The sequence below is a fragment of the Strigops habroptila genome, chromosome 1 (assembly GCF_004027225.2).
Source record: "Strigops habroptila isolate Jane chromosome 1, bStrHab1.2.pri, whole genome shotgun sequence".
Lineage (NCBI taxonomy): Eukaryota > Metazoa > Chordata > Aves > Psittaciformes > Psittacidae > Strigops > Strigops habroptila.
The window spans coordinates 150,623,463-150,642,113 of record NC_044277.2 but is presented as its reverse complement, the minus strand read 5'-3'; the positions used below and the strand labels follow the sequence as shown (position 1 = coordinate 150,642,113).

General features: G+C 38.8%; 1 protein-coding gene across 1 annotated transcript in view; it reads left to right on the top strand.

Moving 5' to 3' along the window:
* Positions 1-18,651, top strand: part of POU6F2 (POU class 6 homeobox 2) — a 302,801-nt gene that overhangs the window by 270,298 nt on the left and 13,852 nt on the right. The window contains exon 7 of the mRNA XM_030487466.1: positions 8,537-8,743. Within this exon, the coding sequence (XP_030343326.1) occupies positions 8,537-8,743 (207 nt within the window). The remainder of the gene's footprint in view (positions 1-8,536; positions 8,744-18,651) is intronic.

Here is an 18,651-nt window from a genome sequence, read left to right as displayed (position 1 = left end):
GACTGGAATATTGGTTTCCATAGTGACGATCCATGGTAGGGAAGTAATCTAGAATGGTTTGTTCCACCATAGTCATACTGGTGATCAGCATTGTGGTTCATTCTCAGTAGTCTGAAAATCACTTGTTGAAGAAATGCATGCATTGTAAAAGTGTTTCAGTAGCACATTTGCCTGGCCAGGTTTGCACAGTGATTCACCTCAGCCTTGCCTTGAGCTTTTGTAGATTATCATGTTAAAATTTGTAATTCTTAATTAATAAGACCAACAGTTTTATCTTTTATATTAACTAAAGTCCAGATCATCTAAAATCATAGAAACACCAGCTGAAGCACGACATGACTTTATTTAAAAGAATGTCTTGTTGCACAAGTGCAATGTTGAAGTGATGGGTTGACAGACAACTACTGTGTCATCATCCATAGTCATTGCATCTGGGAAGCAAGTTCAAGATTTCTAACAGTATTTGGAGAAATCTGATTGTATAACAATGTATAACATATCTGATTGTATATGTATATACATACATGTATATACATACATGTATACATACATGTATACATACATGTACATACATGTATAACAATATCTGATTGTATAACAATGTATAACAATGTATAACAATGTATTGATTGTATAACAATGTATAACAATGTATAACAATGTATAACAATGTTGAGTATCGTTGCTACCAATTCATTGCAATATCTATTAGCGTTCTTGTAATGAATTTTGGCTAAATCTTGAAATGATTGAATGAATCAGCATGCCTGACTGAGTTCACCTGTAAGAGTTACTGACTGAGATATCTGGTGATCTCTGGTAAATATTTTATATAGTGTATGTAATTGGATAGAAAATGAGAGGAGATTATTCAAGAATATATTGATGGCCTAGAAATTCTTTGACCTGTAATCTAATTAAAGAGCTGTGGTCCTAAAGATTGTATCTGAGGATTATTTGATGGTTAATGATTTCAGCCCAGTTTATCATGGGGAAGTGTCCAAGAAAACATATATTGGTATTCTAAACAGACAGGGCAAGGCTAGAATAAAACATCATTAAGCCTTCAAAGTCATTTGTCCAGAATACACTTCTGTTTTCTCAGGAAACAATGAAAATTATCATTGAACAAGGAAAATTCATCAATGAAAATTAAAAAGAAAAATAACTCTGAGGATTCTAAATTTAACATATATTTGCAAGTGGATACTTCTGCTGGAATAACTTTCTCAGGAATGGCATCACAAGATGAAGCAGTGACAGCAGTGAGTGCCTACTGAAGGCAGTTATGAGCATGCCATCTCCTTAACCGAGCTGCTTGTCCATACAAAACAAGTTGAAAGGAGTAACCAAGAGAAAGAAATCAAACTGGAGCACCAGAAATTCTCCTGCTCACCCAGATACATTGACAGGAATGTGCAAGATCCCTTTTTTAAAAGAGTAATATAACAACTTGAAAAATGAAACCAGCACTGTTTCAGTGAGCGCTGTTGTGGCAGTACAGAACGTTATCTTGTTCATATTTACGCAAGATTGTCTCAATAGCAGCTCTTGTTTAAAAACCACAGGATCAAAGAGCAATTACTAAACCCTGCCTTATTCTGGCTCTTGACCTCTAGATAGCATCTCTGTAGTAGGCCAGTACAGTGCAATACAACACCAAGTAGCAAAGCTACTTCTAAACAAGCAGATAATGTCACCGTAGCATGGAAGCAACCTAATTACCTTGGCACACATTGTGCTGGGCCTAATTAGGCTTGCTGAGAAAGGGCAATTTGTTTCCCAAGCTAGCCTTGAATGGCTCAGCATGGCATGTATTGCAAAGTGCAGGGATGCCTACATTTGCTTCTGCTGTATGGCCAGTATGGTAGATTCTGATACAGCTAAAAGCAAGTCCACTCTTTATGCTATGAGGGAGAAGTAAAAGTATATATTTATATTGTATTAATGCCCAAAAGAGACAATCCTTCTTCTAAATGGTTTGTAATCTAAAGACACAAAGTAATGGTAGGGTTTGCAGATGCAGCTCATATCCAAAGCTTGCAAAGCTTGAAAAATTTTATTTCAGAGCAAGAATTTTTGTCTCTGAGATGCTTGATACTTGAAATCTTCAGAGAAGTCAGGTATCAGTGACACTTCTGTAGGCAACTATGAAAATCTCAGCCTGCATGAAAAGAGAGTAGAGGCAAATGTGTATTTACCGAAGTATTTCTGTTGTAATTAAATCCAGAAATTCATGCTGGTGCCTGAGTTGCTTTGTATTTATTTCCTGAGAAAATGAATACGTATTTGACTTCCTGAGAAAATGAAAACCAAACCATTTTTGTTTTCAAGAGTATTTACAGAAAGATATCAAAACCACACATCCAAAAGTGTATTTGCTTGTATACACCCTAAAAAGATCTGCACAGCAATCAGGAAAGCTGTTTGTGCTTTGGGAGACAAGCAGTCAAATGCTGAAACCAGTAAGTTGTGATTTCTTTTTGTGATCATCAAACATTATTAGAAATTATGGCTGGTTTGTCATAACAATTCTGTTACGACAGTTTTGGCTCTTTTGTCATACACAGTATCAGGGATCTGTTGCTGCCACAAACAAAAATATTGCTAATATATTTTATACAAGTCATCCATGAAATAATTCTAAATAATGAACACTTTCACAAGAATCTAGCTAGGTGATTTTCAGAAATGCTTGGGACCTCTAAATCTAATTAAAATCAACAGTTGCTTTGCTCAACTCAAAGAACTGGGACCTCTGAGGGTCCTTATGTCTGACTTAATTCTTGACTTTAAGAGGAAGCTAAATTTGCTATGTAGATTGCTTAGAAAGAACAATTCAACAGACAATCACTATAAATTTTAATCTTTAATTTGGTATTTATGTATCTTTAGGTTTTTCTAATGAGAAAATGTTATGTTGTGTTATTCAGGATGTTCATAAGAGGGACATTCTTTTTCATGCCTGTATACATGCCCCTGCTAACAGAACATAACACTATTTGCTTGAGACAAATTTCACCACATAATTCCTACAGTGATGACAAATAAACTCCTGTATAGTTTGATGTTAGTATACAAACACTATTTTCTAACAAATAAAGCACTGAGGAAGTTAGGCAGAATGTCAGACTCAATGTTCTATTATGATGCTTACAAACCATAATGCCATCCAGTATATTGTATGATCTATGAACAATACTTAACCTTCAAAATTATAATTCCTTGGATGAAACGGTGGCTCAGAAGTACAGTTTCATAGGTGCCTTTTTCAGTATCACTGTTTGATGCCTTGTTCTCATAATAGCATTTTGTTGTGCCATATTTTTTTTTGAGTTCTCATCAGGAAGTATAATGCAGCAAAGGAAATTTGCAAGCTTTACATAAATTAATACTGCTTTTACTTTGAAAGACACAGGCAGCCTTAGCCTCATCCTGTCTTGAGGCTGAAGAACGATTTTGTTGTTCCTCCAAAGAATGAGATGGAGCAGCATTTCTTTCAGAAGTAGTCTGCAAATGGAGCTTGTATTAATGCTCCCAGTTTTTCAGTGTGTAGATTGGTAGTATATATAGTATAGTGTATATAAATAGCCGAGTTTATTGATCTTGGTAGATAATAAATCATATATATATATATATAAAAAAAGTGTGTTTATAATTTATATGTTGTGTGTATATATGTGTATGATGAAGAAAGGGGCACCCAAAGTGAGCTTTTATTTCAGATTATATTCTGAGGACTAGAAAATGAAGATGATTGAAGCATATGTAAATCAGCAAACATTCACTCAGTGATCTTTTGGCTCGCTACAGAGGCATAAAACTTCCATGCATTCTCTTCACAGTTTGAGATGTTAAATTAGCTTATGTATATATGGTGGTTTGCCTCATTTCACTGAACAATTTTTCTGTTGCTCCTTTTACTTTTTTCCTGGTTTTTTTCTATTTTATTTTTACGTTGTTCTTCTGTTGTTCAAAACTGAATAATTAACCTTCAATATTTAAAGGGCTGCAACACTGATAAAATCAGATACTTTCATTTTGATTGTACTACTGAAAAAAACCCATTTCCTTCTTATAATTAAAGACTATAAAGATGAAATGGGCCTATTTGCTTTATGTCAGCCCAGGCTGATAGTAGAAACAACCTAGTGCAGTGAGTCTTTGATTTTACTTAGCCTTTTCACAGCAGAAACAAAGGCAGTTGTTGAACCATCCATTTGGCTGCAGTAAGATTCCTTTGGTTGTGCTAAGAAAACAATGAAGCAGGGCAGCGTCCCTGTTTTTCATGAGGGGAGAGGGAGAAGAACTCAATAAAAAACAGTTGTGTGCTTTATTTTAGAGTATCATAGGAACTTCACCTAATGTCAAAACACATTGGTGTTTTGGTGCCATTGGTTTATTAGGAGCCACAAGGAAGGCGTCACTGCTGGGAAATCATCAATTAGTCCTTCATACAGTTATGCAAAATCTGGTTTTTACACCTACAGCACAAATGGACCTACAGTTAGGCATTTATCTCCAGAAGTTCTGAGCAATTGCTCAGCTTCTGCCTTCAGGTTCAGCCTGTGAGTTACAGCAAAGTAACCCACAAAGGCAATTAAATATGAAGATGTGTTGTCAGTCAAGAAAGGATAAGAATGGGTATTTTTTAATGTTATTCTTTCTTAAAGATCCGTTAAGGGATCATTTTTAAGGGATCAGATGTTTCTATTTCCTTTCTAAGAAGAAACCTTTACTGAGCAAGGCAAGGAACCAAAATCTGTTTAACAGTACAACAGTGACTAGCATTTCATCAGTGCTAGGACATTACCCTGTCACTGGGGGTAACACAGATACAGTTGATATGCAGAGGGCTTGGATTGTTTCCCCTTCATGGTCAGCTCCATTACTTGGGATTTTACCTTCACTTTGATTGTGTGCTTATTCTTTCATTGCAGATGAATTTACAGTTTGCAGGACTATGTAAGCAAAGACCACTGAGCCCACAGATGGTATGTAGGAGCAGATCAACAAATTAACTTCCTGTGCAAGCCAAGCCTTACAACTGTATCTCATATAAATAACACTTAATAGTGGAAGTTGTCTTTGCAAAGGCAGTTGTAAGATTTGAGAGGCCTGATCTTAGATATCTTGAAAGCCTAGGATGCTACATTAACAGATAAATCAATGGAAAATATTCAGATGCTCTTAAAAATCACCCTGGCTGTCCTTTTGAATGTAGAAACAAATACCCATTTTAAAAATTTAGTTAACATTGGGAAACATGAAAACCTAAATTAACATCTATAAACACTGCTCTCTAAGACCCTCAAGATGCAACTGATGTATCTAGTAATGCATAAACAAAATGAAAGAATCCTATTGAATACTTGAAGTGCAAGTCTGAATCCACCAAGGCTTCTCACAACACTCTATCACTTGTGCAGGGTCACAGTTACAGTCTTGGTGTTTTAATTAGTGGTGGACCAAACCCATGTCTCTGTAAAAAAAGCTGGGGCCTGAACTTACACAAAATACCTCGGTACTATTTCCAGTGTCATATCTGCACTACAGTTTGTGCTTACATCTGGAACCTGTACCTCCCAGAGATACAACCAGGTGTTTGACAGGTGGGATCGCTTATGAATTTGAGTCCAAACATTGACAGAGTAAGAAGCCTCTGCTGTGTCTCAGAGAAGCTGTAGCTGCCCCATCCCTGGCAGTGTTCAAGGCCAGGTTGGACACAGGGGCTTGGTGCATTCCCCGTGGCAGGGGGTTTGGAGCTAGATGAGCTTTAAAAGGGCCCTTCCAACTCAAACCATACTATGATTGTGTGATTCTGTAAGCATCTTGTGGGATAAGTCCCTGTCACATGTTATTCCTGAACTGTACATATTCCTTGACTATAATCCGAAATAGCAGCATTTGCTAGGAAGGACCAATGCCTCAACACATGGAAAACCACTGGCAGTTAAATACTCTGTACTGCGGCACACCAGTGTCTCAAGCCTGTAGCATGGTCTTGTTTTATTTCTTTAGAAAATTTAAATGTATCGAAACCGTAAATTACCTTGACCAAGTGCCAGCCTTTATGATACTTTAACAGGACAGATTAGCAAGGCCCAGGGTGAAATTTCATACCAAAGTTAGAGGAAGAGGGATCTGGCTCAGCATCAGGATAGTGACACAAGGTTTGAGGAGGAGATCCAGTTTCAGTACTACTCCATGTGTGTGAATCAGGGAGCTGTTAGGGCATTTCAGAGAGGGTACTTGGGGAAGGGAGAACTTGAAAGAGGAAACTTGAATCAAAGATACATGCCATAAAGAGCAGCCCTGTTGGTTAACTAGAACAAGTGCCTGTCTTTTGTTTTTTTCAACCAAAGATTTTACTTTGTTTTGGTATAAAATGAAAAAAAAAAAAACAAAACAATAAAATCTTGAAACCTCAGTAAGTTTCAGAAAGTGGAAAAACTGTTTCCCATTCAGGTTTACCCTTGGCTCCTATGGTAACACCCTGAGAGCATTTGTTCATTTGTCCTTGTGGAAGAGCTCTCCCAGCTGTGTCTCCCCTGCTCCATTTCTGGCTGTGTGCATGTACAGCATGCCATGTACTGAATGGCGTGTGACACACATTAATACATATAGATAGCCTTCTGCTTCTGACCTTACAAACTGTCCACTTCAGCATTGTCATTCTATGAAATGTCCAACTGCAGTCCAAGAAATGCATTTTAAATGTGAATGCAAACATTTCTATTACTGATAACACCAGCGCAGCATTTTTTGCTTTGCTGGGATTAGGACCTTGATAGTTAAAAGTTACATTGGAGTAATGACACTCCAAGGTCATGTCCTTTACTGACATGGCAAAGGAAGGAGAGGCCTTTGCTATGTTTCTGCTGATAAAATTAAAAAGGATTATTCCTTGTGTTTGGTGTGATACGTTAAAAGTGAAAGAATATATTTGTGACCCATAATTAGTTTAGGTTGCCAAAAACTGGGAGAAATTTATGTGTCGCACTGTGCGAAAGTCACATTTAATTCATGCTGAAAGTGAGATTTTAGAGAGCATTCTGAAATCTGATAATGATTTAAATAAATGTCTCCCTCCTCAGTGAACAACCATCTTCTCACATGGACAGCAAAGCAGCTGCAGTTCAGCTAGGGACACCTTAAAAAGAAATAGAAGTATTTGATCTGCAGAGAGAACCTTGGAGAAGTTCCAGCTTAGAAGGCTAACTCACAACCTGCTTGAATATGTTCCATCATGCTCCACTTTCCTGGTCTGCAAAACGGGGATAATAATCTTTATTGATCTGTCTAGCTTTTAATAAGAAGAACTTAAGTGGTATCTTCAGAGATATCATTTTAGAGACCCTATTTCTCAGCAACCAAGAAGATCTACACTAGCCAATGAATGTGATAAGGGCCACTGGGATCCTACTAGTGGGGGACAAAAGGACATGCAGTGTGGTGGATGCTGAGGATAAAGAGGAGGAAGCAAGGCTTCTGGAGAGAGAAGACTGGAAGCCTTACAATGGGATAGATGCTTTCTGGGGCGCTACGATAAAGTCAGAGATGTGGTGAAGGAAATAGAGATGTGTACTGCTGGGTTTTTTACTTTTCCTGATGCAATAATCCTGTGACTGTAGCTTCATCGGTTGTTGTTTGCAAAACCAACCAACCAAAAAGTTTGTGTTTATTCCAAAGTTTCATCAGAAGTTTGTTTCAGATGCTCTAATGCGTGTAAAAAGACTCTTCCAACACCGTAACTTTCTTCAGCCTAGCAGCTTATTGACTGACAAGCTTTCTTACAGCATCTGTTTGACATCTCATCCTAATATAAGTTTTACAGGCATGTTCACATTTTAGGAAATCACTGTATTGTCAAGTCTGAGACGTCACAAGTGTCTCTTTCTGCAAGTACTTGCCCCAGAAATGTTAGCTAGAATGTTTTATCTAACACCAGCCCTACTGTTGTGTTGTACTACTTAGTTGTCATCCAAAAGCAGCTGCATTTTTATGAACGTATCTTAATAAGCCATGTCTTGAAAGGCACCGGTATCTCTTTGATCCTTCCTGAGATCACATGGAAGTAATAGCTGGTCATCTAGAGTACTAGGCATCAGTAGACCAAGGAAAATTACATAAGCACCATAAGATCACAGTTGTACGGATGAGGTGTAGAAAGCAAGATGAACGGACTGGTATGTGCATCTATTCCACTCTGTGTTCAAATGAGAGGTGGGAGCAAAGCATCATCCAGGAGCCAGAACGTGGCCCAGCATTCGTTTCAGACAGTGACAGCAGATTTGTTGGGGATAACAGTGGATGCTAGTAAAGCCTACAGGTGATATGTGACACAAAAAATGAGCTTGAAAGTCCTCATCACCCCAGAAAAGGAACATGGTGATGAGGCCTTCAACCCATCCTATCTGTTTCTCTGTGCTTATTTCACCCAAGTTTGATGTAACATGCATAAAACAAATAATTACATGTGGCGAGTATATATAGTATGTGTGCATTTTCCCATTTTTGTGTCTTTTTTTTCCAGATTATTGGAACAATCCCACTGATGCCTAACCCAGTCCCCTCCAGCCACGCGGCAGGTGGAGCTCAGGGACTTCAGGTGCAGCCGATAACTCCACAGTTATTGACCAATGCCCAGGGTCAGATCATCGCTACCGTCATCGGCAACCAGATACTCCCAGTGATCAATACCCAGGGAATAACACTATCACCGCTCAAACCAGGCCAGCAGGTAAAGTGTCTGTAGCCTGAATGATTATCAAAACATGCACAGAAATCTTCTACTCCTCATGGACTCTCTTTCTATACTATATATGTAGTTATTCTCTAAGGTCGTATTATATCATTTATTTGTACATTCAGGAGTTATCCAGTTACTCTTTTTTTTTCTTCTAAAGGTCAATATAGGGCCAGCTGAAAACTTTTGTGCAGTGAAAGTGCAATAGGAATATGAGACAGGAGAGGCCCATTTGGCCTGTCAAGCTCAGTTCCTTGGTTAGCAGTCACCTACTAGACTGGGGCTTGAAATGTTTTGGAACATGCATAGAAAAGAAAGAAAAAATATAAAGTCTTCTTCACTAGAAAATCAGATATTATTATATATAATATAGATATATATTATTATATTTGCAGACAGAAAGTATTTTTAGGGAAATTATTATTCAGTTAAGGCACCAGGTAGGTGTCAGACTTCAGGATGGGTGCAGCAACTTCACCAAGGTCCACAAAGATTTCTATAGTTCTTTTTATAGTACTCTTTATAGTACTCTAAAGTCAAATGCATTAGTTTTGTCTTTAGAGCAAAGATTCGTAATGCCACCTTTTTTTCTCTGCAAGAGAGGAAATTGAGGATGGAAAAGACATCAAATGTGATTACCAAAAAGGTACTTAACACTTAATGTCGCACACTTAAACATTCAGTTCAGCATTCCTATTGCTCATAGTGTCTGTTTGCTAGTCCTGCCTACACCTCCAGTCACAGTAGCAGCCTTTCATATGTTTCTGAGAATCTCAGCCTCCCTGAACTCCAAACTGATGATTTCCGCCCCCCTCCCAAATTTAGTAGAGAGCCAGTGAATCTCTAAGACGACTTTTTTGCTTGTTTTGAAAATGATTCACATCCAAGTGTTTACATACTCTTTTTTCTATCCTATCCTGTGTAGCATTTTCCAAAGCACTTGTCATTTATATAACTCTATTTTTCTTTAATGGGAGCAGACTTATGCTACTAGCAAGCGCTTTTGCAATTGTTGCATGTACGTGGTATCAAACAAAGCAGGATGGAGGGGAGGGCAGGCTCTGTGTTCTCCAGCACAGGAAAGCCTGACAATGGAAGAAGAAACTCAGCAGTTTACATGTGGTTTCTTAGGGGTGTGTGGGGTGTTTCTCTTTGAGTCAGTCTCCTGAAGAGATTAGATCTTTCCCTCCTTTATGAGGGGAGCTCTCAAAGAGCACAGCAATCCTGAGATCCCATTTGAAACCCCTGAATTTTAGAAGTAAAGAAGAGGATAGAGATCCTGTATTATTCCCTGAGACCTTCTCAGCTGCAGAGCAACACACTTTCTGAATCCTGCAGCAAAGCAACCTCTTCCAGGCGACATCCAACAGTAGTCTCAGTGGACAGAGAGGGGACAGAGGTGTGACCTTTCTCTGCACAGCTAGTGGCACTGGGCTCACATAAAGGCTCAAATTGCCGCTGAAGGCTGCAGCTTGCTGAATGAGCAGGGGTTCAAGGTGGAAAGTCCCTGTTTAGTCATGTTGTGATGTATTGTACTGGTTCACCCAACCTGTGTGCTCATGTGCAACGATCAGCTGGCAGAGATCATCAGTCAGCAGAGCTCTGGTTGTGTCCAAGAGCCAAAGATGTGCCCCATATTATGCTGGTCTGCCCAGCAGTGCTGTGTAAGTACAAAACATTATTTTGCCAAGATCAGTTTTGCAGGGTCCAGCCTGTGCCTGTCACACAGAGTGCTGAGGTCCCAGGGCCTGCAGGAAGAGTCACCAAACAACATCCTTACATCTGTTGGAGCCTGATCAAGACTCCAAAAGTATTTTTGACCGGGGGAAAAAAAATAGTGCAAATACTATAGGAAAAAATAGTAGACGTTATCATTTGTATAGGAACCGCAGAAAATGATTTCTGTGTATTTGTGCTCCCTCTACTGGCTTTTCGGCTTTTACTGAAAGAAGTCAGAGGAAATTTTGCCATTGATTTCAGAGGGAGCAGAAAAGAGGTGTGAGAACCAGATATTCCTCGTAGGAATAATGCTGATGGACAGTCAAAAGCAGTGCAGCTAGTACTATACAAACTGCCATATCATTTGAAAAGTAAATAGAAATACACAGAGTATAAGGAGATCCTGAATTTATCTTATTGCCTGGGTGAAGACTTAGCCAAACTGTATGTAATGTTTGGCTAATGACAGCATATTTAGTTACAAGTTTAAAACCTTGTTTTCAGCAGAATTGAGTGCTCAAACTCGGGAATTCAAAATATTTTTTAAAATGGTGTCACATGGCATTTGGCGTCTCGTAACTTGATGAAAGAGGCTTCAGAAGAGGGAAAGAAGAGTACAAGACAAGTTTGGGAGAAGTTTTGAGATTGTCACCAGAGAAATAAATGAGGAAATAAATAATGTAGTAAAATGTTCCAGTTGCAGATGATCCCAGTTTAACTTTCAACTTGCCATTTGCTTGGGAACTAAGTACTGCAGGGGAAAGAGAAGTGATTGCAAGCAATGATAGCAAGCTGCTGCTTGTTAGCTGAGTCACAGTAATTGAACCTGTGCAGCCTGTTTCAGTTGCTAAGTAATGTGTGCTGGTACTTTTTTGCCTGAAGACTTAAATGCCTCACATATTGTTTTTAGTCAGCTTTACTTAGGTAGACTACATGTGTTATTTATTCATACAACTTTTTCAAACTTGACAGACTAAAACCTCAATGTCTCTTCATGGAAATCAGTTCATACTTACGTGTAATGTAGAGCAGTGCTTCTTTTTCTGTGTTGTAAATAGGTTGCTTTTTAATGTACACAAGCAATCCTATTGCAGTCCTATTCCTCTTGGTTTTAAGAATAAGTAGATGATTCTGATTTATGTTAAGATACCCACAGTAGGGATCATTCCTCTTTAAATTATGCTGAGTAGTTAAAGCTTCAGTGTTTTCACTGTTTTCCAAGATTTTGCTAATCTAAGCAGCAGCATCTATGCACGCATCAGGAATTCTCCTTGAAATTGTAATGGCTTTCTAAAGCAGGCCCCTGTTTGCACTCCTGTTGTAGTCCCCGTCCTCTTTGTCTCTGTTCATAAACAAGTTTTTCTTTGCCTTTAATAATTTTTACTGCCCATCTCCCCAACCATTTCACTTTCCAGACTAATCTCATCAAGATTTTGTGATCAGAACTGAATGCCACGAACACAGTGAGGATGCATCACTGTTTCACATAACAATCTTATAATATTTTCAGCATTAGTTTCTGTCTTTATCTCAATACAGCCTAACATCCTGCTTTCTTTCTGTCTCTGCTCATTGAGCAGGTTTTTTAATAAGCAGATGTATCCACCATGGTACATCTTTGCTTCCCTGATTGTTACCATGTGAGTCACTAAAATGGTTCTTTTTAATGTGAATCACTTGGCACTTACCTACTGTATCTCATCTGTCAGAATGCTCCCCCAGCATGTTGTAAACAGGATCTGTAAGTTGTTCATGGTATTTCAAGAAATTCACGTGCTCCTCCTACTGATACAGTTTCACCATTGCTCACCATCTTTTCTTGCTGCTTGCTAAAACCATTCAAAAAGTTTTGTATCAATCCTTCCGTCTCTACTTGTTGTCTCCTTCCCTAAAAACGGACGATGTATTCCCTAATTTTATGTTTCTTGCTTTTTTAAAGCTGTTTATATTTCATAATAGAAGAGTACCTTGTAACCTTAACTTCTCCCCTTCTTCCATGCCTCTTGGGAGGGATTTTGTCAAAATCCAGGTTGTATTACTAATTGCACAGATGAGCTTGTGGTAACAACTTGTTACCGTTGTCATTTGCTATCAGATTGGAAAACCTTGTTTTAAGGTGTTCTTTCATCTCTTTAACAACACACATTAATACCAACACAACTAACAGAAGAACTTTAACCATGAATTGCAGTCCTATGAAATTTAGGAAAGGAGTCATCTTTCTTAACTTAATCATAGAGCAGTTCGGTATCTGGTGGATGCTAGTTAACTAGATTTCCTGTACAGATAAAGAGACATCAACAGGGAGACATATGAATATTTACTGGGCAACTCAAGCTGTCAAAATAGAATAATTTTTAGATAGGTTGAATCTCTAACAGCTATTTGAAGGTATTCTATTGTCTCCATTGATGTGAGAGGGGGCTATGGTACCTATTTTAGGATAGAAGATTAATTCTTAGTTGAGTGAAATTAGGTAAGAAGAATCCAGCTGCCAGTGATCACTGGGGTTTAAAACACATTCTTATTTATGAATTCCTTAAACAGCTTTCCTAATAACTGGTGTTTTCATAACTATTTGCTTGCCCACACAGAAGCAACTTCTACACTTTCTGTTGTACTCTAGTGTACCTCATCAAGTGGGTTCCCTTCTTGCTGTTGTCTGGCTCTTTCCTTCTACATACCAGACTCATTAAATCAGGCCTGTAGTCCCAGTTGTCCTCAGTCTTGTTTTATCTACACTGCCTGCCAGAACTTTTCATATTTCATCGTGTCTTATAGCACTACCAGCTTTGGGCTTCTGCCAACTCTAACACAATAAAATGAGCTACTAGGCAGCATTTTCTTACATAGTCAGTTCCCCATCTTTGTTGTCATTGGCTATCATGCTCCACATTAACTGTTGAAAAGACATAGATAGCTCTCAGATGGATCTGTGGTCATTCTTGTGCATCTGCTTTCCAAACTTCATGCCAGACATTTTCTTTCTGTAGTCTCAACCTACCACATATACCCTTCCATCGCATTACCACAACTCCATGCAATCCCTTGTTATCCTCTCCCGTTAAAATCTAACCAGCTCTCAATCATTTTCTCTCCGCAGTGTTCTTCCTGCTTTGATGTTGTCTTGTTTTATGAAAAATGCACCCTTCTTTCTCTGTGTTCGAATATAGCCACTAAACCATGTTGTCTCAATCCAACTTTGTTTTTCTTTTGCTTCTTATATGACTTGCAGCAATGAGGCTGACAATTTTTCTCACTTCTTTCTCTTTTCCTTTAACATCAGTATTGTATAATTCCATTTCATCCACAGATAAAATTACTAGAGTTTTGCAAGTCAAGATTACCAGACTATTTACAAGCGACTACATCAGATTTTCCATACCACAACATGGACACTTGACTTGTAACTTAAGTCTCTTCCTGACCAGTTTCTTTGTAGCATCTGCCCTTGTAGGAATAGGATATCTCAAAAAAGTCAATATAACTGCACAAAACCATTGGGAATAGGAAGATATCACTACACTACCTGTGTCATTTTAAGAATCTGAGGCATAGAAAGAGTAAAGCACTGTTCACTGTTAGAAACATTACTGTTGCCTTTGAATTATCTACTTACCTGTACATTTAAGTCTGTTACTGTAATATTGACATTAATCAGTCTTTATAGGGGTCAGAAAGATGACTGATGCACCCAATTAGCATATAAAATTATTTCTTCTACAGAAGCCTGGCTGTGTCCTCAACCTCATTTAGTGAGCTGAGAGACCTTCAGTTACAGCCTATACTTTGATCATAGTTCTGATCCCACAGAGAGGCTTTGAAAGAGCTTCAGCAGATGCTGTCAAAGTTCTGCCCTGAGTTATGTCCACAGCACACCAGCACTTCTTTGCTATAGTCTTCATTTATGTGCACAGCCTGTGTGAACCCAAAGAGCTTTTTTATACTAGTTTCCAAATGTATATATTCTGTCAGTCTAAGCAGTGGGTATAGAGGTACTTTATACTGTATATGCTACCCTATATTATACTATACTGAGAGAGAAGACACTTATTAAGTATCAATAGCTTTCATATTCAGATTCATATATTCACTTACTTGCATTTAGTTGAGTAAGCTAAATTAGGGTGATGGGGTACAGTATTTGGGAAACATTCTGGCATGATTTGGCATGAAGTATGTGGATATGCCTAGTAACATTCTCTCTATTTGGCACATGATTTAGGAACATGGCTTGGAAGCTCATGCCTGGTCATGCAGTATCAGTAGGTTGAAGGCAGGCTTTGTCTGCCATAGTGCTCCACATGCACACCAGCACTCCTCAAGAACTAACGTATGGCACATTTTAGGAAACATAGATGGAGCGGAGAACTGCATTTACAGGAAAAATGGAAGCATGAAACACTTAAACTACTACTTCTGCAAGGCATTATCGTGGCATTTTAAAGTGTTTGGAAATGTCTTTTTATATCAAGGTATTTATTTTTCAGCACCTTCCACGGACTTTAGTCTTTACTGGAGCTAATGTCCATATTTCCCAGGAAGAACTAGGTGACATCAGAAAAAAATTGAGAATCTTTATTTTTGTCATAAAGGGGATTGTTTAAAAACATATATCTTGTTCTTTGTAGCACTCCTCTTAGTTTCATCTTTTCTGTCCTTTTTGTTACACTTGTCTTTTTCACCTCTGTCTTCTTTAATTTGTTGTGTTTCCTCGTCTCTGAGATTCCCTTTTCACTGAATCATAGAAAAATAGGACTGGAAAGGACCTGAAGAGGTCATGCAGTCCATCCCCTCCCCCTAGGCAGGATCAACTGTCCCTGTATCATTCTTGACAGATGTTTGTCTAACCTGTTCTTAAAAACCTTCAGTGATGGAGGTTCCCTGACATCCCTAGGCAACCTAGGCCGCTCTCCTTAGCATTAGAAATGTCTTCCTGATGCCTGACCCTAACCTCCCTTACTGCAATTTAAAACCATTATTTTCTTCTCCCTTCCATTAGGGCCATATTTTGCCTTTGCTGTTTGTCCAGACTCTCTGTAAAACCAGTAGCAGTTCTGTTATGATACAGGGCAATATTCTCTCAAAAGTTTGTTCTTTATTTCCACTTAGTTTCTTTCTCTTCCCTTATCTTATGCAAAATACCTTGTTATTTTATCACTATCATGTAATTTTCTGGATGCAGGGAACAACATCCCTCGTCTCTTAAGACAACCTTAATACAGGACTCTAGTCAACCATCCCAGGTGTAGGAATATCCTACATACATAGCTTAAGAACAAAATTTAGTCTTACAGACCTAATTCATGCCTTGCCTCTGCAATTATCAATCGCTATTACATTCACTGGTGACAGCAGCATGTAAAACTGATATAAAAGAAATAAGAATCAGGCCCTTTGCATTTTTCAGCTTATTCCTATAAAATATTATACTACACTTTATGCTTCTCATATTCATCTTATTTCTCTAGCTGGAGTGTGCATACATGTATTCCTGCCAGATACTGATCAGTGTTGCATACAGTCATCATTCTCGGCGTGTCTACTATATCCACCTACACAGAATGGCACTTACATCAACTGCTTCTGTAAATTCTGTGCCTCCTTCTGTCTTTGGATGGAAAATGCACCACAGTCATAAATATAATTCATATCATATGTACGTGTCCAAAATCGGGGAAAGTCAGCTATTGCAAGTTCCAATTGATTCTGTCATCCAGAATCTAATTCATAATCTAATCATCGCCTCTCCTTAAGGCTATTTCTGGAGTGGAAATTATAGTGGATGAAAAGAGAGAGAGTATTTTAATGCAATTTTATGGCATAGATAACTATCATTGTTCTTTAAGCAGGACATTTACAGCTTAACCGTCATGTCTGTAAAACAGGGGGTGTGCTGGAAATTATGCAGGGAGTTGAAGATTAAATCCTCCCTCAGTCCCTGGTCAGGCCTTAAGGTGACTTCAGCCTTTCCAACCCCATTTGCTCCCTTTTCCCTCACAAGCAGTGAGGTAGAAACCAACAATCTGTAAATATCCCTTATATATGGCTATCGCACCTGAGGTCAGTGTGCATTCAGACATCACTAGCCATATCCCTATTTGTCCAAAGATTTCTGACAAGAAAACTGCCAAGCTTCTGGGTATCCCAGCTATTTAAAAAATGTATTTGCAAATGCATTGTGCAATGCATGTGCAGAGAATCAAACATTTCCTAGACTTAACCAGCATACTGTGCATGCGCCATGTAGCGGTGGTGGTGGCTGTGTACACACTTTGCATGCGCAACTGGAGATTGCAGAATGCCCTCTCATTCTGGTGCTTCCTGGAAGCTTCAGAGTTCCTGTGCACATGCTCAGCAGTTGAACTGTTTAGGGACTATAGGTGTAGCGTGGCTGGAAAATATTGGATTTGCTTTATGTCTCTTACATGGTCATGTATTTGTCCCTGAGAAATACTGATGGCAAATAGGATAGAATCATGAAAAATTAAGGCTGAAAGGGTAAGGTTCAGGAGATTATCCAGTCCACTCTGTTGTTCTTAGGCACAGTAGCTATTCCAGTATTTGTCTAACTTGCTGTTAAGCACTCTCTTAGGAGCTCCACAGGTTCCCCCAGCAATTTATGCCAGTGCTTCACTGGCACGTTAGGCAGCTTTTCCCAGCATCTAATTTGAATCTTCTGGATTATTGCACCTCATTCACTCCACCATGATAGGTATGACAGACTCATTCTCTCCTGTTTTCATTAGCTCTGCTTGTATTTGAGGCAGGCATCATATCCCACTTAGTCTTCCCTTCTTTAGATTAAACACGACCAGTTCATTCCAGGTGTCTTTGTAAGCCTCAGATAACTCCCAGGCCTTCAGCCACTCTAATTATCCTCTTCCAGTTGATCCAGACTTTTCCTGAAGTGTGGCATCTAGCTTTGGACATGGTGCACCCCCCACCAAGAAGTATTTCCAGTGCTTAATAGAATAGAAGATCCTTCACAAGCACTGCAGATGTCACTCCTGCTCATGCAGCTTGGTATGGGAGTTGCCTTTTCTTTGCTTTTGCAACCCCAGGATTGTTGGTGGCGTGTTCAAACTGACAGCATCATTTTGAATCCTAATCCTGTATCCAACCTACAAAAAGTCCCTCTCAGCATGTCATCAACATGTAAATTTATTAAGCATATTCTCCATCATCCAGGTCATTAAGAAAACACTGAGTAGTGCACAACAAGGACGGAGTTCTGTGAAGCACTTCTGTTTCCAAGGATAGAAATCTGTCTTCTCGGTTTTGTTTTCCAACCACTTTCTCATTCATTCTGCAGCAATTTCATCTAAACTATGTTTCCCTAGGTTATAAAGAATGTCACACGAGGGAGTGTCGAGAGACTTGTAAAGTCAAACCACCTACTGCTTTTTCCCTGTCCGCGAGGCCAATTACCCTGTCTTAGAGGGAGATCAGATTGGTTTGACACAGTTTGTTCCTAACAATCCATGTTGTCTGTTGCTACCTTGTTTTCTTACAAATTGTTTGATTATTTTCTTCAGTACTTTTCCATGGGCTGAAGTTTAGTTGACTGGACTATAATTTTGCAGATCTTTCTTTTTAAAGATAGCTACTACGTTTGCTCCTCCATTCTCTGAGATAAGCACTGGCATCTTTAAGACTGTTCCAGACAGTGCAAAAGCACTTAACTCATCTAAATACAGTATTTTTCTTCCCTTAACTAGGCTGAAATTCTCACTTTTGTCAGAGATTCCCTTGCACAACAGGCCCAGAGTCCAGATGCCTGTTTCTGAAAGCTGCTGTCTGGAGTAATGTGGGTATAATGGATGGGCAGTCCATTTCTGCAGTGTTCAGAGGCCAGCCCTCCTAGAGGACTGCTTCCCTAGGAGAAGATATTATCAAAGTAGATGTTCTGGGTTGGGAGCTCTCTATAAATAAAATCCGGCCCTTAGTGAAATCTTTTTAAAGATGCCCAGTGCTTGCATGAGTCTGAAATCTGGAAGCTTTTCAGTCAGCTTCTCAGCTATTACTGCTTTGATAAAGGGCCGGTTTTCTTTGTGAAAATGTGCTTAATCCCAAGAAACTACTTGAGATAATAAAATGGTTTTGTTTCTCGATGCCCAGGGAAGTCAGAATAGGCTAAAATCAGTCAGGTCAATATTTTTTTTTTGAGGGTGACTCGAAGT